The following is a 26618-nucleotide window of genomic DNA, read 5'->3' as shown; positions in this document are numbered from 1 at the left end:
GTATAATTCTGGTTCTTTGTCTCAGACTCAGTAAAATAATTTAATAGTTGGTGGTGATGTTATATCGAAAACACAGTTTTTGAGGTTTTTTCTCCTTGGTGTGTTTAAAGCGATCACAACTATATTGAAAACATGTAAGTAGTCGGGGATCTCGCTTTTTACGTCTTTCACCTCCTCTTACCCTTACCTAAATCGTATTTGTAAGTCTAAGTGAGCACACGTGACTTTCAAAGTGAGCGCACGTGACTTTCAAAATGAGAATAGAGATTTCAAAGTGAGCACACATTTGCGTGACAGCTTTGATAAAGAGTGATTTTTGCAATGCCCCGGCAAGCCGCATCCAGCGGACGTGGAACAAAGAAGCCGCCCGTGTCCAACGCCGCACGCAATCAACTCATAGATTGTTATGATCGTGGATCGAACTACAAGGACTTTGCTAAATCCATGGGCATTAATCTAAAGACTGCAAGCAGAATAATTTTAGACTATATAAAAACGGGCAAACGAGAAGCATTACTCAAAGGCGGTAGATGCAATGTGAAAGTTGATGATGAGATGCGTGCCTACTTGTACGAAGCAATAAACAACAACCCATCTATCACCTTGCGGAAGATAAATGAGGGTATGAGATTGAATTTGCCACAAAAACCACTTGTAAGTGATGGATGCATTTCACGAACTCTGGATCGCATGCTGCTAACAAGAAAAAAATTGGTGTGTATTATAAGTATTGAATTTTGTCCAGAATTGTTTTTAAATGATTCTGTATAAATAGAACGAAGTGTCGTTATTCTCTCATTTGTCAAAAAAGAATCCGAGAAATGTGGAGATGGGTCGAAAAGCTTCCAAATATTTTACAAAGAAAACAGATGTTCAGTTTAATTTTTCATTTCCTTAAGAAGTTGTTTTTTTTTAACTAGCAACAAACTGGTTATAACTATACTAGCCTGACCCCGTGTCGTCAAAAATGACGGCTAATTGTAGTACTTTATACATTATAATCACAAATACAAACATTCTCATACTTTCCTTGTACATGCACACACATAAACTCAAGTTCACCATCCCATTTCCATTGCACACAAACATTCACATACCTCCCTTTTACATACACACAGTTGAAACGCTGATTTTTTTCTCACACCTTCCTTTCTCATATGTTGTGACGGAGAAAACAAGATACACGACGCACTCTTTGCTACTTCCTTTCTCTCACTCTCTCTCGGTCAGCGCTATTACTCTTACTACTTCTCCACTGAATTACTATGTGCTCTCCTCTCCCTTCACTTTACTACTCTCTCTCCTACTTCACGATTTTAGACACATATATATAAAAACACTACGCTCAAATTCCGCCGAGGTCGACTTTGCCTTTCATCCTTCCGGGGTCGATAAATTAAGTACCAGTTACGTACTGAGGTCGATGTAATCGACTTAATCCGTTTGTCTCCTCTGTGTTTAGCCCCTTGTGGGTAGTAAAGAAATATATATTAGATAAATCGTAATCAACTACGTCACTGGTTCACTCTTTAGTCTAACTGTTTGCGGGATAGTTTCACATCGCAGTGTAAATTTGTTTACATATATCACTGATGCTAATGAGACAGGCATGAACGTCATGCATACTTTTCATGTACACGTGCGCAACTGATTACCGGTTCCGTTGTTAGTTGCTTGTTTATGATGTTTGGAAGCACCATGCATATTCCTGGATTTATGAATCTGGTCTCAGATCTTTATCTCTTTTCAATCTCCAAATGGTGTGAATATTGAAATTAAAAACTAAAATAATTATCGATATATGTAAACGAATTCAAATGCTTTTTTTTTTGTAGCTCAATTTTTGTTTGAATCCTATAGGTAAACGTGTTTTGTGTATCGAGAGTAGTTGGAAGTTTGTGCCAAATAAGCAAGAGAGTACATTATAAAAAGCAGGGGTGGGAGTTAACGCATGCGCATCGTTTATTTGGCCGACATATCTCTATTCTTCGCTAGAGTATTTTTGTATCCTAACACTTTTTTTCTTTATTATTATTCGTATTATTTCATACTCTAGTCATGCCATCTTGTGTTGTGGTAGGTTGTAAAGTAAGGGCTACCAAAGAAAATTCTGAGCTCGGCTTGCGGTTGCATAGATTCCCGCGAAACCTTCATCGGCGTCAGTTGTGGGTAAATGCTATAAACAGGCCAAATTGGATTGCTAGCGACAACGACCGTATATGTGGCTTGCATTTCCACAGCCGATACCCCGTTCGTAATACAGCCAGTATTGATTATGTCCCTACAATATTCTCGCCAAGGCCACAGGATGAATCTAACTTTGTTACCGAACAAAGACTGAAGCGTTTCAACGCTGTAAACAACAGTGCCACGAGATATCCTGATAATGTCATTGTAAGTTTGTTGGGTTCCAAGTTATACGATCATGTAATGCCATTTTTAAGTCAGGGATTTCATTTGGAAAATTATTTTTCTTTTTAATCAGTTACGCAACTTTATTTTTGTCATATACTTCTCTGTACCTTGTGTTTGATGTAAAGGGCTTATCTAGTTTTATAATTAGAAAATATGCGGCTCACATCATTAACTTTAAATAGGCAGTATAGTGACAGCCACCGACTTACAATAAAGTGTAAAATTTACTAATTGCTGCACATAATATTTAGAGAAATAAGTTGGTTAGATTGCATTAGCCTATAGATGTGGCTGCTATTTCACACAGAAGCTCCTTTAATTGGCTCGATCCACTTCGCAGTTTCCTCTTAAAATCTTTTGCAAGGGATGTGCCATACCTCATAAAGTTTCCTTATCTGTTTAAATTCTTAGATTTAATTACTTGTCCTATAAAGCTGATTTATGTCTTGTATAATTGTCGATTACTTTTGCAGAATACCCTAACACAGTAGTTATTTTATTTAACATAAAGCCAGCAAATATGAAGGGGAGTGGTTTAGTCGATACCCCGCTACTTGACCCTGAATGAAAATGTAATATGTTATTCAATAAATACATTACTATTCTCCTTCCTTTCTTAAAACTTAAATGCTGCTGTTTGAATTTAAGATTTTAATTATAAATACAAATGAAACATACATTCATACACTTAATATTTATATGTACATTGCCACCAGTTAAGTTGAAAATATGTAGGAAAGTGTAATACAATATTAAGTTTTACAACTCACATCATTGTTATTGAAAGCGAACGAGTATACTATATTAAAGCTTTCGTTGTAGTTTATCCGGGTATTCTGCATAATTAAGCAAGAATTATTGGGGGGGGGGGTTATAGGTTAGTTCATTTACGAAGCTAAAATATTGGCCTTTTCAAATTACAAGTTACATTTTAGACGATTTATTAAATCGTCTGTTGTGGCGCTAAAGCAAATCCATTACGATGGGTTGATCTGTTTGCGTGCGTATATAGGTTCACTGACTAATCACTTTCCTGAAAATTCTGTTCTAGTACAATCTTGATTGACTAGTTTTTCAAATGAGTTTGTCTTCGTGATGTTCATTCTGCTTTGTGCTCGCCACAAATCGAAATTTGATTTTTATTCTCTTTTGGCGCAGTAATCCTTCAGCTCCGAAATAATCTTCCAGACTAAGTAGACTCAAAAAGCATGAACTATTTGATTTAGTCTTTGCTTAATTTCATTGAATATTGCACGCTGAACGCTTCTTTTTCTTTTTTCTAAATGACGTTTTGCGCAAATTGGTGACGTCATTATGACGCCCTTACGTCTATGACAAAGTAGTCTAGAAATGGCATTTGGGACCTCGTGTTTGTGTAGTTCTTTGACCTCACCCCACCGTTGTTTTTCACATTTATAGAAAATAGGTTGGCAAAATAAATACAAGCTCCTTGTTACCATGGTTACCTGCTGTGTTCTCCGTGGTTGTTAAGGAAAGATGGCGTTTACCGTCATAAGTTTCCGCGTCTTTTTTTTTTATAAATCTGAGATCTATATTGAATTTGTCCGTAAGACTAGTTGTAATTTCAAAACACCGTCTATGTTCAATCTATCTAGCTTGATCCGTATTAAATTAGGTCTATGGCATAGATTCCATACCAACTATACTTTAGCCGACGAAGAAACAGCTTCTAGTAAAAATTCAGTGATGTTGCCGTCAGGAAGAAAAAGTTACAGCCGCTCCATGTATATGTGATGACCACTGTCAACATGCTTGTGTTAGGCGCCTACGTTCTACTCCTGTTTTGTAATGGAATGACTCATTATTCGTAGACAGAATTAAGAAAGTATTTTATTTTAGGCTGCTTTTTCAGAATTCCTGTCCTTTCAATCAATTCTAATATTTTTAGATTCATCATCAACATCTATCTCATGAGAATGCATTCAGTAGATACTGTAAATTTTTTATTTGGACGTTCAAATTTTAGCTGCTGTTAAAGCATGTAGAGCAGCAAACACTATTATGATACTTTTTTTTTCTTTGCCAATAGAAGTGTACTGTATTAAACAGATGTATTTATCTAAATCTTCAAACGAAGTTTAAGTGTAAATATATAGATAATTCTAACATCTCTGGAATAGCCTATTCACCCTGAAATTGAAGTGCTCAACCACTACTGTAATAGATGGGGGTGGGGGGTCAAGCTGTACGTCATAAGTAGTAGAGACTGAATTCAAGATCTGCTTAAAGGTGGTTGCTTTCGTGTATGGATGTATGTGTGTGTATATATAAATTTGTACAAACTGTCTGGCATTTTAAATATTACATATAAGAAGCAGGCTATCTTCTTTTAATGAGTACTCTATCATCGTTGTTAGTCAAGTTATTCTACAAGTCAAATTTTTAAAAAATAGGAAATGAAAAATAAATGGAAATGGATATTCATTCGGGGTATAGTTACTGCGTTCATTAAGAGTACATTGTTGTATAGATGTAAGTTTATGCATACCCAGGTAACGTAAGATACATCCAGGTAGAGTTGTTCTGTTAATTTATATTTTATTTTTATTGACATTTCAGTTTTTAAAATATTCAGTTTTGCTTAAAAGAAATATATAAGATTGTAAATATTTGAAGAAAAAAATTAATAACGGGAGATAGCTTTGTAGGCCACCATCTTTAATGCGAATTTAGATAATGCGATTTAGTGAGTGTATCTGATTTTTGTATCTCCTGCTTTTCTCTTAGCTGTAATGTGAAATGTTGGTTTTATTTCGGGGCGGGAGGTGGGAATGAGTGGAAGACGAGAGGAGAGAGAGAGAAAGAGAGATCAGTTGGCGCGTGTGGCCTTGTGGGAAAGAAGTTTAGATTGCTTGGTTATCTAGCGTTCCTAGATTTAGAACACCACTGCTAAGTTAGTCTATCGTGCCGGTTACTTGTTTGTGTTTTGCATTTTCCTCCTTTTGTCTGTTTTTGCATATGTTTATCACCGCGACATGTCTTTACGTTCGGCTTCTAGTTCTTTCACAAAACGTAAACGAACCTATTTGACATTAGAGACCAAGTTAGAGATTCTTGGACGGGCCGAATCTGGAGAAGGTTCATCTGCATTAGGCCGTATGTTCGGTGTTGGAGAGAGCACTATTCGTTCAATCAAAAAAAATGCTGACAAAATAAAGAATTCCGTGTTATACTCCTCGCCGTTTTCTGGAACGGTAACCAGGATAGGGAATACCGCGTTAAAAAGAACTGAAAAGGTGCTTGGAACTTGGATAACGAAACAACTACAAAACAAGAAGTTTAGCCTCAGCACGATATGTATTAGAGACAAAGCACTGGCTATTTACGAGCGTTTTGTTCAAGACCAGGGTGGAAGTTACGAACCTTTTGTTGCTAGTAAAGGATGGTTAAACAATTTTCTAAAGCGTACAGGCTTTGACTCGTTAAAGGTAAATTCTATTAATACTCGTTTAATTGTCAAATATCGTTGCATGTTTGCATGATAATTTCAACGATTGCCCTTTTTTTTCCATAACTATATTTCGTACGTTTCCGGATATTTCCGGAGTAACCTCCCCACTCGTAATGACATCACTTTAGTGCAACACTGTCGCCATCTTTGTGTGATCTCTGTTAGTTAAGATTTACAGCAGTTCATGTAAAAAGAGGAAAAAGTCCATACTCTTAGGATTGAAATTTAAATGGTAGCAAATGGTTCACTGTGTTGCTTTCGGCTGCAGTAATCAAACAGGAAGTGGTAGAAGTTTTTTCCGCTTTCCTGACAGCAACACAAGGCCACATATATACAAGGAATGGTTATCAAGGGTTAATCGGGCAGAATTTATACCTTCGAAATACTCTAGTTTGTGTTCGGATCACTTCGAACGAAACTGCTATGTAAAAGACCCTAATTTACTCAAGCACTGGGGCATCAAAATAAAACAACGACTTAAACCAGACGCAGTACCAACTATCTTCAACTTCAAACCAATCCGACGACGAGGAGCGAAGAAGCGGTTTGAGGTAGATACAATAAAAATATCACTTGTATCAGTCGTGTGGTGTAACCTGGCTTAATTACAAATTTAGCGAGCGCATTTAGTTTCGTCATTCCGTACATATTTACATTTCTTAATCAAGAAATATCTTACTTTCTTCTTTCTCTTTTTATTTTTTTACTTTCGGATTTTTTGCATATTTTAGCTGCTTACCTTTTTTCATATTTTGTCAACGACTTCTGCAGTTGCATCCCTTGGACGTCACGTGATAGGTGAAGGCATAGTCATTTCCGTTCAGTTATCATAAATTCTTGTTTGCCTGCCTTTTTGGAGGGTTGCCTAACGAGCTTGGTTCGTGTCGTTTATATTTTTTTAATATGGAGCCTACTTGCAAAGCAAAGTGGTGGTGTATTGTACATCAGTGTAGCTCTGATTCGCGCAAGAATGTTAGTCTCTATCCATTCATGCGTGGTGTTCGCTTTTTCCCCTTTCCTACTGCCAAGAAAGATCCGTACATGCGTCAACTTTGGACGCAGCTAGTAAGACGTGGTGACAACTGGGATGGTCCAAAAAAACATCATCGCGTTTGCTCTAGACACTTTAAAGATGGAGAACCTAGCCCTCAAAATCCTGCTCCGACTATTTTCCCATGGACACCTGCTCAAACTATCTTCCCTAAAATTGATTTTAGAGCTCGGGACAGTAAAAAGCTCTACGGTGGTAAGGCCTCTTTGGAGTTTCCTTTTCCTCAAGTAAGTTTTTCTTTTACCACTTGAGTGTCTTAAACTAGGCTTTATTGGATTCTACTTAATATTTCATGTTCTGCATATATCGGCGATTCTTATATTTAAGGTATTACAAGTGTTTACGAACGTCCGTTATTTTTCTTTTGATTTATCGATTGTAGGAACTTGGCTTGCCTTCCATGCGCATGCGCATTGATTTATTGGCATTCTTTTTTTCCCCCCGTTTTATTTACTTCTTGCAAACGACGGTTTTGTTAATGCTCAAACTGTAATACTAATTAATGGTTGGTTCAATAATTGAAAGGCTCCAAACATTTCATGTACTTTCTCACATTCATCATTATCTTTTCGTGGCTGTATTTTGATAATTAAAATATGTTAAAGCGGTGTAACAGCGATGTCCTGTTCTTTTATATTCAATTAAATCAAGTGGTAAAGTAATGAAAGCTTCTTTCCCATTATTCATTTACCTGTTAATACATTGAGATAATGGAGCCTACGAACCTCTCTACATGGTCTTCTGAGCTGCTCCTAGCATTCCTCAAATTACATAATGCAGCAATTCTTCCTATTACAGTCAAACACAAATCAAAATACGGTCCGGACACATTTAAATACGTTTTTTTATATCTCCGAAATAACGCGTCAACTGATTGATCCAATTATAATAGTGATGATTCTGGTTATTTTGTCGGCTTCGAAACAAATTTTGTGTATCATCTAAAAAGAATTTGAGTTACTATTATATCGGATTAAACAACAAAATATAAACAAAAGTTTTTCTTTATGACTAAAAATTTATTTTTAAAACATACACATTGGAAATGCAATAATTTCTTTATGGAATTTGAATGGCATATGTATTGTATAAGATATTCTTGTATTCTGTTGAGTGAGTGTACGGCCGGTAATGTAATCCTAGACTGATAAAAGATGGAACAGTCAGTCATGTCTGGAATCTTATCAAAGGTCTGGGTGATAAGCACTGACCTGGACCACAGCGATTAGTGATTATATTCTATGATTTTTATTAGCATGGTAGTATGTAATCCCGATTTGGATCCTATGTTAAAATGAATATATTGAAAAACAATGGGAAAGTTTTCAGCTGATTAAGAAGTTTACAACTGCATAAAAGCGACAACTGAAGTGTAACACTTGTATGTGTACCAAGCTAAATATTTTACTCGCTGTGGACATTCTTTACCACTCCAAATCATTTTCTTATTACCCTATTCAAAGTTCATTCACTTGAAATACCTTCCTAGCTTGCACTTAGACAAATCGGTAAATGTTATTGTATTATAGTATTGTTTAAACATTTGAAATTGACTGTAGAAATTTTTAAACTGATTAATTTTCAGTACTTCCACCACCTCGGGCAAATATTACTTTTATTTATTACACATTGTTGAACATGTCTCTTTCGCTTCGCTCCTTTTATTATTGCTCCTGTTTTGTCGTGTATGAAGATACGTTGTTCTCACTACAATTTTCGAACATTCTTGACCAATTTATTTAACACTATAAAGTGCCTCGCTCTTTTTTCTACTGCAATTTTGAAACATTTTATAAAAAGGATTATAGTTGGTTACAACTGTTACACATTTTAGTTTCCATTTTTTCCACCGGGTGCGGATCTAGATATTAACCAACTAGTTAATACGATGCCTTACACCTGTTACACATATTTTTTTCCATGATCCTCTACGGTTGATCCTGGGAATTTCCCGAGCCCCCCACCCCCAACCCCGTTTGTCAGCGCGCTTTTTTTCCGTCTTATTCCGTCAATATACGATGCCTTACAACTGTTACACATTTTAGTTTCCATTTTTTCCACCGGGTGCGGATCTAGATATTTTGTTCAAATCACTCATCACTATGTGGAGTTGACAGCGAGAAAACAAGCTACTCACTAATAAAAGCCCGAAAGAAACTTTCACGTTGCTGAAGCTTGTTATAAATATAGATGTAAATAAGTGATAAATACTCGGGGTTTTAGGGTGTATCGTAAGTTGAATCTTTTTCTCCCTCATCAGACAATGTAGTCAATGTATCTTTAAAACACGTAACTGCAATAATTACCACAGCAGCTTTCGGCTGTTTTTAATCAACTGTAAAATCATACTAAACTTATTGCTAACTAGAAAATTAGTTGTGTGTAGTTTGGTGTGTATATATCGACAGTGCCGAGTTGGAAGATGTTTATATATAAATTTTTTCTTTGTATATGCACTTCAGGTTAAGTGGCGTGTGCTGTTTTTCATTAATCTGAAGAACTGTGAATATTTTAATAATATACTTCAGCTCCCATCACAAAACTGCTACCCTTGATATTTTTTCCACTATTCAACATCAAGGGTGGCAGGATGCAGTAGAACAGTAACTGTTGCTACTGACAAGCATCTACTCAGTCACACTGCAAGCGTGCGGTACAAACTATCTAGGATATATATATATTTGTGTGTCGCCCCTAATTCTTTCTGGCATTGGTCGAATTCCGCATTAAATACACTATTAAATTATATTGGCATTTAACCAAATTGCATTGGTGTCTTCACCTTCGGATTTTCCACGAATCTCGTTCGGGATTCATCCTGTGTGTGTCCCCGTCGGGAACACATACAGTAGATTGCCTGAAGTTTACACTGCTGTATTAGTCAAGTTTTTTTGTTTTTTTTGTAGGAGTGGAGTTGGAGGGGTTTGACTTATTTCTAGTACCGTTAAGTGACTAAAGGCTCCCTCGTCTTTTATGTTAAGTTCAAGGATGCATCGGTTGTTTGAGCAAGTTAGAGTGAAAATGGTTTATAATCCAACTTCAGAGGTTGTAATGTTCTTGCAAACGAATGGCTGGAGTAAGTTACGGAAATAAAAAAAGTCTATGCTACTTTTGCAGGTGAGCTAGTTAGCAATCGCTATACACCATATTTAGTGACTGATTTATTTCAATATTTAAGATATTTTCTCTTTACGTTATGTTGTTTCCTCGATCTTTATTGTCTAATTTCTATCCACCCACCAACCCCTCCCAAACTGTTTCATAATCATCCGGTACATGTGCCATGGTTCGATTCTTCTCTGCAACGCCAGTATTGAGAATGTTTCGTTTACTGGCAAGTGTTTCAGTCCCTCTTATTGATTCGAAAGGAAGCCAATCACTTTTCTATTGTTTTCATTACTCTTTCTCACCATCTTGTAGCTTAATCATGAGGGCTGCCTACCGATGTCTAAATTTGGGTACCTGTGTGTTTGCTTGATCTACTAACTTCGATACAATCATACTGTGCTAAGAATGAATCTTGGATAATAGGAAGGTCATAGTAACTATTCCTTGAGCCCATAAAGCATGTTCGATAAGGGGGTAACTTTGTAGTTGCAAGATCCAAAAAGTTTCTTTTCTATTTTTGTTCTCATTGTTGGCATCCTTTCACATTATTTTCTAAATTATCTTACTATATATTTTAAAGCGGGGCGATTACTAGAGCTGCCTCTTCCGCAAATATTCGTTTTGATATGGGGTCAGAAATAAGGGTTCTGTGTTGATGTGGTGTCTGAAGAGTACAAGGCGTCTGTAAATAGAACTAGTGATTGCTATTGTACGATGGAGACAGAAAAAAAAATAGTAAAATAGCTAACTTGCATTGCCCACTACCTGAATCTACTGCTGTATTTAGGACATGTTAAAGAGAGCTCTTTTCCTGGTCGTTGCCATGGTAACACTCACTACTGCTACTGCTATTACTGACGTGTTGAACTTGTCTGTGTTGATTCTCCTTATCTGACTTCTTTCCCTCCTTTCACTGCTGCTGCTATTTCCCTCCTTCCACTGCTGCTGCTATGTCTGAGTTAACAGCAGGTTTTATCATGTGTAGATTACTGTATATTTTATAGGACAAACTATGTTTGTGACTACGATTATTGTCCGCCATACTTAAGCAGTTTATCAAAGCGAAGTGCCTGCTTTTTTTCCCTCACTTTTACTCTGTATATTTAACTTTGTGCTAAAAATTAAATAGGATTTAGAAAACACTCGCTGTTGTTCAATTTTTCGGGAAGTTACTGTTATCATAAGATGACGGTAATCAATAAATCCTAGTGCTACATTTACTTTAGACAGCATAATATTCTATTCAACCTCGTGACCAGCATTTTTCGAACATGTTTGATGTATTTAATAGTGAATATAAATGACTGGGTTTTTTTTTTTTCGCATTGCTGCATGGATCTGTTGAAGTTCTGATGAATCTTGTGGAAGGACGAAATAATTTTTAACGACTTTATACACAAAATGCCGGCCAATCGTCATTGTAGCTATGGTACCTGTAAAAGTGATAGCCGCTATCCTAACCGACCGCAAATGAAAGGGGTCTGGTGGATTCCATTCCCTAAACCACACAAAGACTTAGCGAAGTGTCAGCGTTGGGTGAAAGCTTGCGGTCGATTATACTTCACTGTTAATAACATCAAACCATGGACATATTTATGTAGCTTGCATTTTATTGGTAAGAACGGCCCCACTCCGGAGCACCCTGACCCTATACCGCTATTGGATTGTTACCAGGTTAATTGCTTCTTTTTTTTTTAATTTATTTTTTTTTTCTTTTGTATTGTTTGTTTTTGTTTTCTAGAGACATTGTAACATCTGCTGCGATTTTTTCGATTGGATGAGTCTGCTATTCAGTAATTGGCTTCTCGAAATATATTGTTTCGCGGTAGCTTAATTCTCGATCTTCCTCTTGCTATTACCTAGCTATTAGTTGCCATGTAATAGTGTAATAGCTAGAACTATGACTACGGATGTTCTCATTGGCTAGTGCATCTCACGTGGACTTACTACTGTCGGTCAATAGTCTACTGTTCCCCATGGGAAATAAGTGTAATACAGGAAAATGGCGGTGGGAGAAATATGAGAGTGGAAACAGCTTTTGCATCATAGTATCATTAACGTAATTCTTTACACACGTTACTGCAGCCGATTTTATTGCACTGTATGGTTCTATATTTAGTCAAAAGCTAGCAGTTATTGCTGAATGCTCATAGATTTCATTATATAATTATTTTTTAATTCTGTCACTCAACATGGCGTCCAACAGCCTAGGCGATTCTCAACCAGAAGCACAAGACCCTAAAGCATGTGTTTCTCCAAACCGTATGAACGGTGTGGAGCTTATCGATTTAGATGAATCGTTACGAACTCAAAATATTATCAAAAGTGCTGTCAAAATTCTAAAGGACTATTGTAGAACTCAACACACTACTTTATCTTTATTAGAAAAAAAGCCTGCTCAACAATTAAGCCGATTTCTGCAAAAGTTCTACACAGAGGTGCGCCAAGTTAGTGGTAAACTCTATGCTCGGAAATCGATGATTACGTTGCGTTACGGTTTACAGCGTCACTTCAAGAGAATGTCGCATTTAGATATTATAACAGATGACGAATTCATTGAAGCCAATGAAGTGTTCAGTGTAATTTTGATGAAATTGAGGGCAATGGGCAAGGATGCTATTAAGCGTAAGAATCCTATTACAGAGGAAGATATACAGAAAATTATGCTATCGTCCGCTCTGGATCAGGACAAACCACGAGGTTTGCAAAATAAGGTATTCATGGATTTAATGTTGCATATGTGTAGCCGCGGGCGCGATAATCTGCGGGAGATTTCGAAACGAGACTTCAGTATTGAATTATCACCTCAGGGTCTGCAATATGTTACCTTTCGGGTTGGAGCTGAGCTGAACAGCAATGGGGATCCTCCTGTTAATGAAGTACGCATGTATGAAATACCCGGTAATAAATGGTGCCCGCTGACTTCTTTCAAAAAATACATTAACCTCTTAAATCCACTCTGTGATGCTTTTTGGCAAAGAAGTAAGCAGAATGTGAATCCAGATGAAGTTCCATGGTATGATAACATGCCAATTGGTAAAAACACTCTCGGAACTCGAATGAAAGAGATTTCTCGAGAGGCTGGTTGTTCTCAGATCTACACAAATCATTGTCTGCGAACCACGCAAATTTCTACGTTAAGGATTTATAATATGGACTTACCTCAACAATCAGGAATATCATATTTACTGCAGGTGGGTTGGTAAAAATATTGTCAGTTTCAGGAGTTTCTCACATTTAGTAATGTTATTAAAGACTATCACATTCTTGCTTTGTAAATATTTATGACAATTTGTTTTTGTACTTTTGTTTTGTCATGAAACTTTCATTTTTTTGTAATTTTGTTTAATAATTGTGTGCGTGTATATATAATTACATACAAAATGACGTGCTCGCAAATTAAAGAAGAGTTGTTTTATTATATTCGGGAGCAGCGGAGCTATTCCATTTCGATCAGAGGTGGGTTTGTTCACAACTTGGTTGGAAATAAAATCACTAATTAAATTATATAGTGCGGCGTTGTCAAAGCTTTTCTCTGGTCCCTTTGCAGCTTCGTGCACTTGCCAGTTGGCGTAGGATTACAAGTTGTTTTCTGTGTTGTTCGGCTGTGCGTAAGATTGTTAAAGGAGTTTCACCTTCTAGGGCTGAAAGGACTTTTCTTCGCTATTGTGGTCGACGTCTGGCCTGTCTCAGTGTTAGGTTTGTCACAATGATGAGATGTAGGTAGCATATCCTTTCTAATATCTTTCTGTTGGTCGGTCGTCAGTAGCTGATCTCTTATCGTATTGGTTGTTCAGACTGCTTTCTTTGCCAGTGGACAAGTCACAGCAGCAGTCTTCCTACTAGAGAACTAGTCTTCCTTTCTATCTAATAGCATACCCACTCACTAATTCATGAACACGAGGTTCACAACCTGCCGCCATTTTAATGTTCTCGTTTTTATGGAATATTTTCAATGTTTTTTTTTCCCCCCCATTTCGCCCGTCCCAGCTTCTACACTTTTTTTTAAAATTTTGCTTCCCTCCATTCTTCATCAAACTAGTTTTTCACCATTCAGTTGTAGCTTGCTTTTCCCTCCCTCCACCCTTTCTCTTCATTCAATAAGTAAAGCTTCAATCGCCCGCTGCAGTAAGCAAATTTTGTAATTTGTGATGGTTTTTGTTCGGAAGTTTAAGGGCCCATCTTCTGAGGATAGTGTTCAGTGCCCTGTTCGATCGTGTTTAACTGTATTAAGTAAATTTCGCAACCTACCGAAGCATTTACGTTCAAAGCACAGATTTAATGAGCCTATCGTGAAATTGATTGTAAGTCGAATCAGGAATTGTGTTAAGGGCATTGAGGATTTTTGTGAAACAAATCTACCGGAGAAAGTCGGGTCGAATAGTAGCAGTGCTTCTAGTACATTTCATGCCGATGACAAATTTGAACAGTCTGTCGTCAACAGTGTCAGATTTCAGAATGAGACGAGTGTGACGTCCAGCTCCACCCTCACTGCAACCTCGGAATTCCACGGAGATTCTCCGTTCGGGTTGCTTCGGAATGTTTGTGATAATACGATTCGCCACATACCTTTGCCGCTGATCGATTCCATTAAACTGCCCCTGGTAAGTGGTCAAGGATATATATATAATATTCATCTGACAGCTTAAATATTGAAATTTAATAATTTCAAAATAATTTCTTTACGTCGTAATTCGAATTCTGTTGACACAATCCTCAGTAATATTGCTGCTGTGTTTATCTATTTTTAAATTTTTATTTTCTATTGTGTAAATCTTTGGGTTGATAGGAAGATGGCAGTTACAAATCAACACACTTCTATTACCTTTTAACTCAGAAACAATTTTTATATAGGACGCTTGTCTTTGAATTTGAATTCAAGGAAAATGGACAATACAGAGAGTTTCCTATTTAATAACAACACGACGTATAGCACTGGAGTCCTGGCACAGAAAAGTAGTGTTCATTTCATCCCCAAAAGTGTTAGGTATACGAAATCGTCGCTTAGTTCTTTGAACGAGCTTCAGAGAACCTATCCTTGGTTACTGGTACAGTTGCGTCCAAACCAAAATCCGCTAGCTAGCTGTGCTGTCTGCCAGAAGTATTGGTTCTCCAGCACTAGGTCTGCTTTAAAAAATGCTTGGGTCCAAGGTAGTGTTGACTTGGGATCCAGCCATAGGAAGAGTAAACTTCTTCTGCACGAGAAATCTGAACTACATTCCAAGTGTATAGCACGAAGTTTAAAGGTAAGTAATTTCAATTAGGATATTAAGAATGGTCGACTTCAGTTTACATTAACATATTTTTTAAGACAACTTGCATATATATGTATTTTTATTGTTTAGAGAGTTACCGTTCTCTGCTTTTTCCTCACTATTTCTCTTTTTTATTTGCTGGCGTGGAACTTAGATTTGTTCTCCATTGCACTATGGATGTTGACTAATTTATTTCGCTTTTGATTATGATATAAACTTTTTTTTTTTTTATTCCAACATTTTATTTTTATACTTTTCATTTGTTTTATGTTCAATTGTTCACGGAAAGGTGTATCTTCTGTGAAGAATAGTGAAGTAGTTTGTTCAGTGCTAGTTTAATAACAATAAGTACCAGTCAGATTATTGGGTCAATATCTCTCAAAAAACTTTGAGGTCTTGGGTAAGGAAACTAGCTATGGATAGGAGTAGGGGTTATAATAGTTTAAACTAATTATTTCTTACTGAATGAGTGGCTACAAGAATATTATAAGTTTGTTTTGCAAAATAGACATATTCATTCAGAGAAGCAAGGCAAAGCTTAACTTTTTGGCATTTTAGTACACCCTGAAATTGCAATTGTTATTTTTCTTCAAATAGTCTCTTTGTGTTTACAGGCAGGACCTTCAAATCAAGTATATTCCGGAAAGCCTGAGAACCCTAGGCGTAAAAAGATTGCTGCTGCCACTGTCTCGTCTGCACCAGTGCTCATTCCAGATGATTCACCTCCTCAACCTTCACCTGCAAAAATTCAGAAAAAACAAATTGATGATCGACGCTTTGATGAGCAACGCTTCCAAGAGCAGCGTTTCCAGGAACGGAGGTTCGAAAATCGTCGATTTGATGACCGGCGGTATGTATGATGATTAATTGGTCTTTTCGCCTCTTAATTTTGAACATCACTTGTGATTATCTTCTAAAATGTAAATTTTAATTTCAGACAAATGGTTAACACTCAGGTATCTCAGATGGCTGCAAAAACACTACAAGCTCAAATGCCAGTCCAGCAGCATATGAGTGTGGCCCAGGTTTCTCAAAATATTACAAGGCCTGTTCAAGTGTTAGCTCCACCAATTCAAATAAGTGAACCCAAACCGAAGCCTGTGGAAAAACCTCGACCACGAGAAAAACGAATATTTGTTGTTGCTGATCATCAGCGTTGTGTCATGTCCAATCTAGCATCTCTGTGGAAAAGTGGAAAGTTGTGTGATGCTGGTATTGGTAATGGCTCATCTACTGTGATGGTAGGTATATTGCTTTTAACATTAATATTCTCTGGCTACAAATTAATTTACTGACTATTTAAAGAACATTTCATGAAACAAATGAAGAATGCATGTTTTCCATCAGACTAATCTTCCAAAGATAATAATATTAGAATATCAAGTTCTTCCTTTGGGACTTGACCTTTTTCTTGAAGGAAATCAATATGATTTATTGAATTAACTTATTTGCAATACTGATACTTTATAAAACCATATAGGATCCAAGGAATGTATTTTTATTTCTAAGATATGCAAATGGTTTTACTTTTTTATGTTTTCTGTTTCCCGTTCATATATTTCCCTCCTATCTAATCGATTCCTTGTGTTTGTGTTTCAGGTGCATAAAGTTGTCCTGTCTGCTGTGTGTCCAAAACTGTTGTCAGTATTTAGTACAGATATCCTCTCTCACAAGTTTCTCCAAGTGAACTTTCCTGAAGAAGTTAGCACAGAAGCTTTAAATGCCTTTGCTGAATATATGTACAATGGGCTATTAGATATTGATCCTGATATTTTACATCAGTTAAAAATCATTGCAAAACGTTTGGACATGAAAGAATTTGAACAACTGTGTGATAGTCGTCTTCCAAGCACAATACCTCATCAACCAGCTTCAACGGTTACTGTATTTGGTGATCTCAGCCAGATGCAGACCATTCTATCAAACCCACCCAGTATTACAGTTCCAACAGTTCAACCATCTCTGCCTTCATCATCCATCACATCAGTTTCATCTCACTCTACTCCATCTGTCACTACACAAGTCATTGATGTTAAACAAGAGATATCTGAGGCTGAATTAGCACAAGTTAAGAAAGATACAGCAGCTGTCTTTGGACAGGAATCTGAGGTTGCTTCACTAGATGCTAGTAAAAGTGGCAATTCTTCTGGTGGTTTTGTTATTGTTCCCAGTGTGAAAACTGAACCTGTAGGGCCTGAAGATGACAGGTATGGTCAACTGAATAATCAGTCTTACACATCTACTCCAGTATCAATCAGTTCTCGGATACCAGGTACCGGTTTGAATTCTACGGTTGTGTCCTCTTCAGAATTTGTTTTACCATTTTCAGACACCACAGATAGCAACACTACAAATGTATTGCAAGGAACGTCTAAATTAAAATCTAATGTATTTGAAAGCTCTCTAGTTTCTGATTTATCCCCTGTATCATGTATTGTAGAAAAAATGTGTTCTCAGTCCAGTCCCATAAGAGAAGACCCTTCTAAACCACTAAATCGAACTATAACAACTCAGTCAATTGACAACATTGTGACTTCTGGTAGCAATGAAGGTGTCTATCCTGTAGGACTTTTTACAGCAGGAGGGGACAGTTTACCATTATCATCATCACAAGTTACCAGTGTCAAAAATATAGGTTTATATAAAACAGATGGTCTTACTTGATATGAAAAAGAGTACATTTTCTTCTGTGTGTATGCGTGTGTGTGTATATATATATATTTGATGGATCAAGTTGTATTTTTGTATTAAAAACATTTTCACAAATATCTGTCTTGATTTCGTTTTTGAAGAAAAGTAGTGTGCAATGACTAGGTAATTTTGTTTTAACCCTTTCGTTACTATATTTCTGACCAAAATACACCCCTCATGAGTTTCAATTAAATTCTAAAATAATCATGAATTTAGGCTTGTTTCATTAAATAACTGTAACTTTTTTACTTATCAACATATTAATGTGATATTTGGAACATAATTAAAGAAAGGGTTCTTAATCAATTCTATTGCATAACTTTTGTCTCAAAGTGACTTTAATTACAGGTAAATCTAGGTAAATTGAGCAAAAGGTAAAAATATAAAAATTTTGTTTAAACATCACCATAGAAGATGAATCATCAGCTAATATTCAAATGGGTATGCAACAAAATTTTGATAAAGAAGAATTGTGCACATCACTAGATCATCAGTTGAATTTAATGCACAACAGGTGTACCATAAAGGTGGAATAAACTGAAATACTGGAATCCACCACAAGTTTGACCAAACTAAAGAAATCGGTCAAAAAATAATATACGGCCATGGTTATGGTATGGAAGTGATAAATTCCAGACCACATCGTTCCCTAGGCCATGCTGACTAACATTATTTTCTCTGTATAAAAACTAAATCCACAGCAGTACTCAGTATTTTGCTTCACAAATTTTCCGAAATTTGATCCCCCATTTTGTGTTTTGTTTACATTCTGCGTAAATTTGTTTCCGCATTGATCGCTTCAAACAATAACTTCCAGACCACATCGTACCCTAAGCCATGCTGACTAACATTAGTTTCCCTGTATAAAAACTAAATCCACAACAGTACCCAGTATTTACTTCACAAATTTTCCAAACTTTTGTGTTTGTTTACAATCTGCGTAAATTTGTTTCCGACGTGATCGCTTCAAACTAGCATACTAAAAAAAATAAAAGTCTAACGGTTTCGCTTCCTAAGAAAAACTATAGATAAACTATCTCCCCAGAAAAATTGCTAATAAAAACATTTTTAAAGTTTTTTTTTACTTCGTTCCGATGTTGCTGTCGCCATCGCCACTTTGTTTCTTCGGAAGGCGCTGCTTTCATTTTCAGATAAAAAAATATTCATTATTTTGTACACAACGTGCTTTAGTACCTATTTCATTCTTTTTCTCGATTTCTCCCCATTTTCTGTTGAAAAAGCTTTAAATTCGGAATTAATGCTTGATAACATGAAACTCCTATCCATTTTCAAAGTTGAAGAAAAATCGATGTGGAAAAAAATCTCCCAAAATTCACTGAGTTGAGATATCACTTCAAGCAATGTCGAATACTATAACTTAACTATTTACAATGTGAAATCACATGTTTTAACGAATGTACCAACGAGATTTGGGTTCCAATTTACATTTAAATAAAAATAGGTTCTCACGGCCGGGTTAGTATTATGAACAAAAAATTTTTTCGGTCGGGTTAGTAACGAAAGGGTTAATCTCGCACTTAATATTTTAGGGTGCTTCAATATTGATATTTTTTAAATTGCATTTGGTGAACAATGAGTTAGTTTCCAACAAACCAATCACTAGTTCACTGCGTGAGTATCTCCAAAATGTTTGACTCTTCACCTTTTTTTTCCCCCCTCCACTCGTTTTATCCAACCCCACATCCCTCTGGCATCTAACTGTATAAGCTGTGCATATTTCGATGTCTCTCTAGCTCTTCCCACCCTGCGCATCAACATCATCTTATCTTCAGTATATTTTACTGTTACTCTCTTCACTTACAGTATCACTTATTTTTTTCACTTCCTTCACTAGACCCAGTTCTTTATCCATATTCTCTCTTACACTTGTATTTTGAGAATCTGCTCTGTCACTATCATCATTCTGTTTTCAGGTAGAGTTGCTGCAAAAGGATTGTCCTACTGTAGATTCCTCATCTCAGCTAATAGAATATTTATTCTTGTGCTCTTTTTCATCTCATGTTTCTCATTTGATCCTAATAAGTCTAATAATTGTAGTAACAATACTGTCTCTCACTTTCTTAGGACATAAGGACTAAATTAATTTCAACACTATTTAAATTACCATTATTACATATAATTAGTTTCATTTCACCATATAATGCCAATTGTGTACTTGAAGTATTCAGTATGCTGACTATATTTCTTTCTTACATGGGCACAAGGCCTCAAATTGGAGTGGGAGCATACACAGTAGTTTCATCTCTCTGTCAATAGCTTGGTACTTTATCAATCCCAGAATTTATTGTTGGTGCCAATGTGTTACATAGCTGTAACTTCCTACTGCATGAAATTTTTTCCATTATTCAAGCATTTCTATCTAAGCACCACCTTCATAATATGATTATTAATGTTTTCTCCAACCCATGCTAGCATGGAAAGCGGATGTTAAATGATGATGAAGCTACATGTTTAAAATGTAAAATAGAGGTAGTTGAAATGTCTCAAAATTGTACCCTAAAAATATATTTATCCTATATTGTAAGGGTATATTTTTCACAGAACTGATATTTGGATCCAAAATGCACTCATACCAGTGACACATAGGTTCTTGTGCTAGTGGCATGTAAAAGACACCCTGTATGCATTATGGAAGGCATCCAACCATAGAAACAAAGCTAAAAGAGACTGGATCCTAGTGCAACTCTCTGGCTTAACAGCTCCAGTCAAACTGTCTTATCCATGCTGGCATGGAAAACAGATTCTAAAGGATGATGATGAAAATGACTTGCTAAATAATAATCTCCAATGATTTGATTGAAGTAGAAGTTTCTTCAGCACTCCAACTGGATATTAAAGCAGATATTGAAGGGAGTCATTATTGCAGCCAGCAATATTCATTTTAGGGGAGAAGAAAAAAAAAAAAAGCATAATTGCAATTATAAGAGCATTTACTTTCACTACTTATGCTAATGTTTAAAAATTTTTTAAATATAATCAAGTCTTGGCTGAGAGAAACCCGAAGATCATATGTCTGGTTTCCTGCTACTATTGTTTCATAAAGTACTAGAAAGCTTAAAGTATCAATGCCTTTCACCTTTTCTGTGAAACTAACATAATAAAAATGATAATGAAATAAAAATTTTCCAGATTTAAAAAATAAACGAACAATTTCAAACTAGCCAGGATGTTGGAATACATGGTAACCTTATGACTGATTAAGAATCTTGCTGACTAACCATGTAGGCTAGGATTCAGTCACTGCATGACATCTTTAGTATTTCCTATGGGCCTATGTCAACCAAGGCTTTGTGAGTGGATTTAGCAGAGAGAAATCAAATACAGGGGGAGTCAAAAGTAGTGCCCAACTCTTGTTTTAGGGTTGATATATATGACTTCCCAACTGTGAGATACTTCTTACATCTATAGTTTTACAGGTTGGAATATCAGAGTATTAACATGATACATGATCCAGATTTAGTTACTCTTAAAACTGTCAGTAATAACCTGCAAAATAACAAAGGCATGACTTCCCAGAAACTGGGCGCTACTTTTGACTCTCCCTGTATGTATTTGTGTGTACCCTTGTCTAGACACTACATAATTGTAAATGAGCATCGATGTCATACAAGCTGGGTTGTTCATTTCCAGTTTCGAAAACACGATTAGTTGTGGGAAAATATTACCTTGTTTGGAAATGTGAAGGCTGGTTATAGGAAGGGCATGCAGCTATGGAAAATCTACCTGGGCAAATTCTCTCTGACCTATGCAAGCATGGAAAAGTAGACATTAAATGATATTACATATGTATATTTCCAGATATGGCAGGAAACAAAACCTAAAATTGAGAGATTTCAAAGTAATCTTAGCAAAGGCTAAAAGCATGAGTCAATAGAAGAAAAGACAGTCTCTTAAGATAGCCATGCTTGGTGTTTAAAAAGAATGTCCATATGGTAACCCAGCATAAGCTATTGACACAAAGTATGTAGTAGGAACACAAGCAAGCTAACCAGAGAAGGTATATACCATGTAATAGAGGTGTGCAGAAGCAATGAATACTAAGAGCATATGCAAGACAGACTTTCTCCAGTACCGTCTTTAGAAACAACTGATACCTTTTGTTACCTAGAAAACCAAATTAGCAGTAGGAATGGGTATTCTGAATAAGTAGTGGTCAGGAATAGTTCAAGGAGCTATTTAGCCTGTCTGGAAACAAAGGACTTACTCTTAGAATATGATGATTACACAGTGCTGTGCAGCATAGTAGTAAGACATAGGCCTTTCAGAGCAAAGAATTTACTAAGACTAGGATGAAATGAAGCATGTTCGACTAAATGTGTAATACTTGTGTTAGGAATAATGCTCATATGAACTGAGAATAAAACTGAAAATAAGAGACAGGTGTGGTACACAAGAAAGAGGACCTGTCAGTATGAGCATGTGATAAATATGGAGGAGTTGTGTAAAAATATACAACATAATGTAAAGACATCTGAAATTGCTGCTTCTCATGAAGGACTACTTTGATAGACAACATCCTATGTAGGAGGAGGCCCACTTTCCCTTGTGTGTGTGACCTTTATACAAATCCACAATTTTTCAGTTAGAGAGCTCGCACTTTCCATGGTCATTCAAAACTGTCCAAGGGTGGTCGTGCACATCTTTACATTTCCCCAGTCACCCCACAAAGCCATTAAAAAATCAATAGAAGTGACTTTTTTGTGAATTTTCTATCCAAAACCCAATCAAAATGCCCGAAACTTGACACACCAATTGAATGCCAGCTAGCTGTATGTGATTGGTCGGAGATTTGGACAGTACTCGCATGCACGCAGCTGTATATGCATGCACTAGCACTATGACCCAGCGTTGCCGGGTCATAGTACTAGTATATATATATATATAATCATCATCATTTTCCATGCTGGCATGGATTGGATGGTTTGACAGGATCAGGTGAACTGCAGGCTCTGTCAGTTTCAACGTCAGCTTTGGCATAATTTCTCCAGCTGGACACCCTTTTTTAACCATATAACTGAGTGCTCTTTTCAATACACCAGCACTAGTGAGATTGCCATGTAACAAAATGTTACATTTTTTAATATCTTTTCCATGACTGGATGCGCTTTCTATTTCAGCATGAACTGAGTGCATTTTATCCAGTTTCTTATGGTTGTCCATTGAATCCAATGACAGCTGTCGTCTCCTTCGTCTGTGACTCTTTTCATTGGAGAGGAGACAAGTGTAAGTCTACATGTATGCTACTTTTATTGTATTACCTGATAGTGTTTAATACGTTTATCTTCCATAGCTTGAAATCACCAAAGTAAGTGGAGAGCATCAGTTTCTTCCACTTTGAAATTCCTCTAACAACCCTTTAGCATTCAGTTAACTCTATCAAATCTAATATTTGTTCATTCAGTTTTGAATTAATCATGCATTGTCTCAAAACTACAAGATTTTGATTATGTGATTATTTAATTTTAGAATGGCATTGTAGGGTAGGTGTACAGTGCTAGATCCTGGCTAGTTTAACCCTTTAGCATTTAAACTGGTCATATTCAGCCCAAATGTTCTACCTATTTTATACTCAAACTGGCCATATCTGGCCTCTCACACCTAACCTACAATGTCATTCTAAAAATAAACAATTACATCATCAACATCTCAAAGCTACAAGATAATGCATGATTAATTCAAATATGAACAAAAAGCATTACATTAGTTGATATCTTAATGCTAAGGGTTAAATACTAGTTTTTTTTTGTTTGTTTTTAGCTACTTCTTTGGTTCTTAGCATTACCATGATATAGATGTCCCTACAGGAGGATACAAATTAGATATGTGCTATACATATCTGAGTTATGTCAGTTCAGTTAATGCCTATATAGAATGGATTCAATGTTAGTGGTGCTGGTTTGACTATTTCCAATTGCATGATCCTTTCTTACTGGGTGACTAAAACGATCTGGTGACATAGGATATTAATGGTCTCTAGTGCATAAATGTGTTGGTTGGACATGGATAATGTAATAACTGTGAGCCACATAGTAGGCAAGGGCCTTCATATGAGGACTGAGCTAGTTGTTATAAATTAATCTCTTTGTGAGCATTCTAGCAAACTTTAGGTTAAAATATGTTTGTGACATATTTCAACTGCTAACAGCAAATTCACTTTAGTTACCATGGAGAAAAAATATCTGTCCAGTGCTGCCTTTTGTTGGATTCCCAGACATCAATGTTTCTAGCTCTTTAGCCATTATAAACGGCAAATACCATAATAGAAAGCAGAGATTGCATTGCACAATGCATTCCTTGGACCTCTCAGATTCTTCACACTGCCCAACCCATGACAGAATGGCTTCATGAATGTTAAACAATGATGATGTGCGTACTGTTCTGTTCTGTTAGGATTAACAAAAAAAAAAATGAGAGATAAATATCATAAGCCATTGTAATCATTCAAGTTCAAAATGTACATTTATTGTCTTCCTGAATGATTGCAGGTTAGTACACAGCATGTTATATAACTTTGTCCAATAACTGTACTATCAGAGCATGAAACTTATAGTAGCTCACACATTTAAATCCTGTATTTATTAAATATGAAATGTGTGTGTGTATGTTTATGTATATGGTTGGTTGGTTAGTTTTCATTACTCAGTAAGGAGTATAGGGCTGGTTTCCCTGGCATATATATTTGTCACTGGATGGGATGCCAGTCCATCACTAGATTACTCATTTTTACCAGCTGATTGGACTAGAGCAATCTGAAATGAAATGTTTATCCCAAGAGCACAATGCATCACCCAGTCCTGGGATTGAAACCACACATATACAAATAATGGATTGTGGGTCACTACAGCAGACGTATTTTTTATTGATGAATAGAAGTGTTACATCATGCAAAAATATTGTTTTCATCAGGTGAATACATGTAAGAATTAAACAACTCCTGTTTTGATTCTAACAACAAAAATTCAATGTTGAGGGCTTATATACCTCATTATTAGACTTTTTTTTATTAGTCATTGCATGGTGACTACTTATAAGCTTTAAACTTATAAAATTGATGCTGCTTCACAAAAACCATTGCAGAAAAAACACATGAAAGTTTGTTTGAAAAAACAACACTACGAACTAATTCTAGTTCTTAAATCTGATAAAGAAGTGTGGTTGTACATTGTTGTAAATGGTTAGCACACTTGTCACGAAATCAAAAAGATGTGGGTTCAAGTCCCACATGTATGGGAAAACCTACTTACATCAAAGGTTTGTATGCTCCATTATTGGACTATTTTCTTTAGTCATTGCATGGTGATCACTTATAAGCTTTAAGTTTATAATATACCATTATTATTATTTACTGAATAATTATTATTTGAGGCAGCAAGTTGGCAGAATTGTTAGCACACCAGGCAAAATGCTTAGCAGCATTTTATCTATCTTCGCGTTCTGTGTTGAAATTCTGCTGAGGTTGCTTTGCCTTTCGTCCTTTTGGGGTTGATGAAATAAATACCAGTTACACACTGGGGACCCTACCCTTTCCCACAAATTTTAGGCTTTGTGCCTATAGTAGAAAGAATTATTATTTACAGAATTGTAAAAATCGATGCTGCTTAACAAAAACCATCATGAAAATATATGTATACACAACACAGAACACACGTTCCAATTGTTGCTTTTTTGTTACAGATCTACAGATTTTTGCATGATTCTTCTATCAGTTTCTTTGATAATTTTGGAACAATAAAGTTCCTAAATCCAGATTCAACATTTCCAGACTTTCAGTCTCATTTCCAAGGGATATGGCAAAACCTTCGGCTCACTAGAAAAGATGGTCACATGGTCAATCTTTCAGAATTTTAGAACTTGACTATGTTCAAATTTCATCTTCAGCATTCAGGCATCAGAGATGCCAACAATCCAAGAGAATTAAATTCAATGCCTTGCGAAGAATTACACCTGTACCTTGAAGGACAACAGCAATGCCAAAGATATCAAGACCCAAATGAACAACAAGCTGAGAGCAGCTGATAAAAGCCAGTAAAGTACAGTGCTTTCCAAATGGCATCATACCTAGATTGCAGTGTCCATTTTTATTTTATAATTTTGCCATGACTCAGATGGAGGCAATAAACAATTGTACAGTAAATTCACACAAAGTGGCTGCGTATTTCTGTAAGTATATGCAATATATGTGTGTGTGTAGTTGTCTAAAAATTGATAAGTTATATATACTCATAAATTTATGAATAGTTAGTAGACCTAAAAAACTCTGGGTTCAGTCTCATTGCATGGCACTTTAGGCAAGTGCCTTCTACCATAGCCTCAGGTCGACCAAAGCCTTGTGAGTGGATCTGGTAGACAGAAACTGATAGAAGCCTGTCATATATGTATGTCTGTGTTTGTCCCCCACCACTGCTTGACAACAGATGTTGGTATGTTTATGCCCCTGTAACTTAGCAGTTCAGCAAAAGTGTTCAACAGAAAAAGTACTAGGCTTTAAAAAATAAGTCTTGGGGTTGATTTGTTTGACTAAAAATCCCTTCAAAGCAGTGCTCCATGGCCACTGAAATAACTGAAACCAGTTACAGCTAAAAAATGTAAAAATTGCTTCAAGATA

General features: G+C 36.2%; 2 protein-coding genes across 4 annotated transcripts in view; both read left to right on the top strand.

The window, feature by feature from the left end:
* Window positions 1–18067, top strand: part of LOC115209932 — a 61268-nt gene extending 43201 nt beyond the window's left edge. For 2 of the 3 annotated variants that reach the window (XM_029778539.2, XM_036501413.1), the window contains exons 3-5: window positions 15916–16151; window positions 16239–16542; window positions 16901–18067. In XM_029778539.2, coding sequence (XP_029634399.1) covers window positions 15916–16151; window positions 16239–16542; window positions 16901–17965 — 1605 coding nt within the window. In that variant the 3' untranslated portion in view covers window positions 17966–18067. Of the gene's footprint in view, window positions 1–11793; window positions 13241–15915; window positions 16152–16238; window positions 16543–16900 lie in introns of those variants that run through there. The other variant, XM_029778540.2, reaches the window with a different exon arrangement.
* LOC118762598 (THAP domain-containing protein 11-like) lies at window positions 6446–15062 on the top strand. The gene is made up of 2 exons (XM_036501415.1): window positions 6446–7165; window positions 14901–15062. The coding sequence occupies exons 1-2, from the start codon at window positions 6791–6793 to the stop codon at window positions 14913–14915; spliced, it is 390 nt and encodes a 129-aa protein (XP_036357308.1). The 5' UTR covers window positions 6446–6790; the 3' UTR covers window positions 14916–15062.
* Window positions 18068–26618: the final 8551 nt, after the last annotated feature.

Source organism: Octopus sinensis, linkage group LG3 (assembly GCF_006345805.1).
Source record: "Octopus sinensis linkage group LG3, ASM634580v1, whole genome shotgun sequence".
Classification (NCBI taxonomy): Eukaryota; Metazoa; Mollusca; class Cephalopoda; order Octopoda; family Octopodidae; genus Octopus; species Octopus sinensis.
Note: the sequence above shows the minus strand (reverse complement) of the source record. Positions and strands in the feature narration are given on the sequence as shown.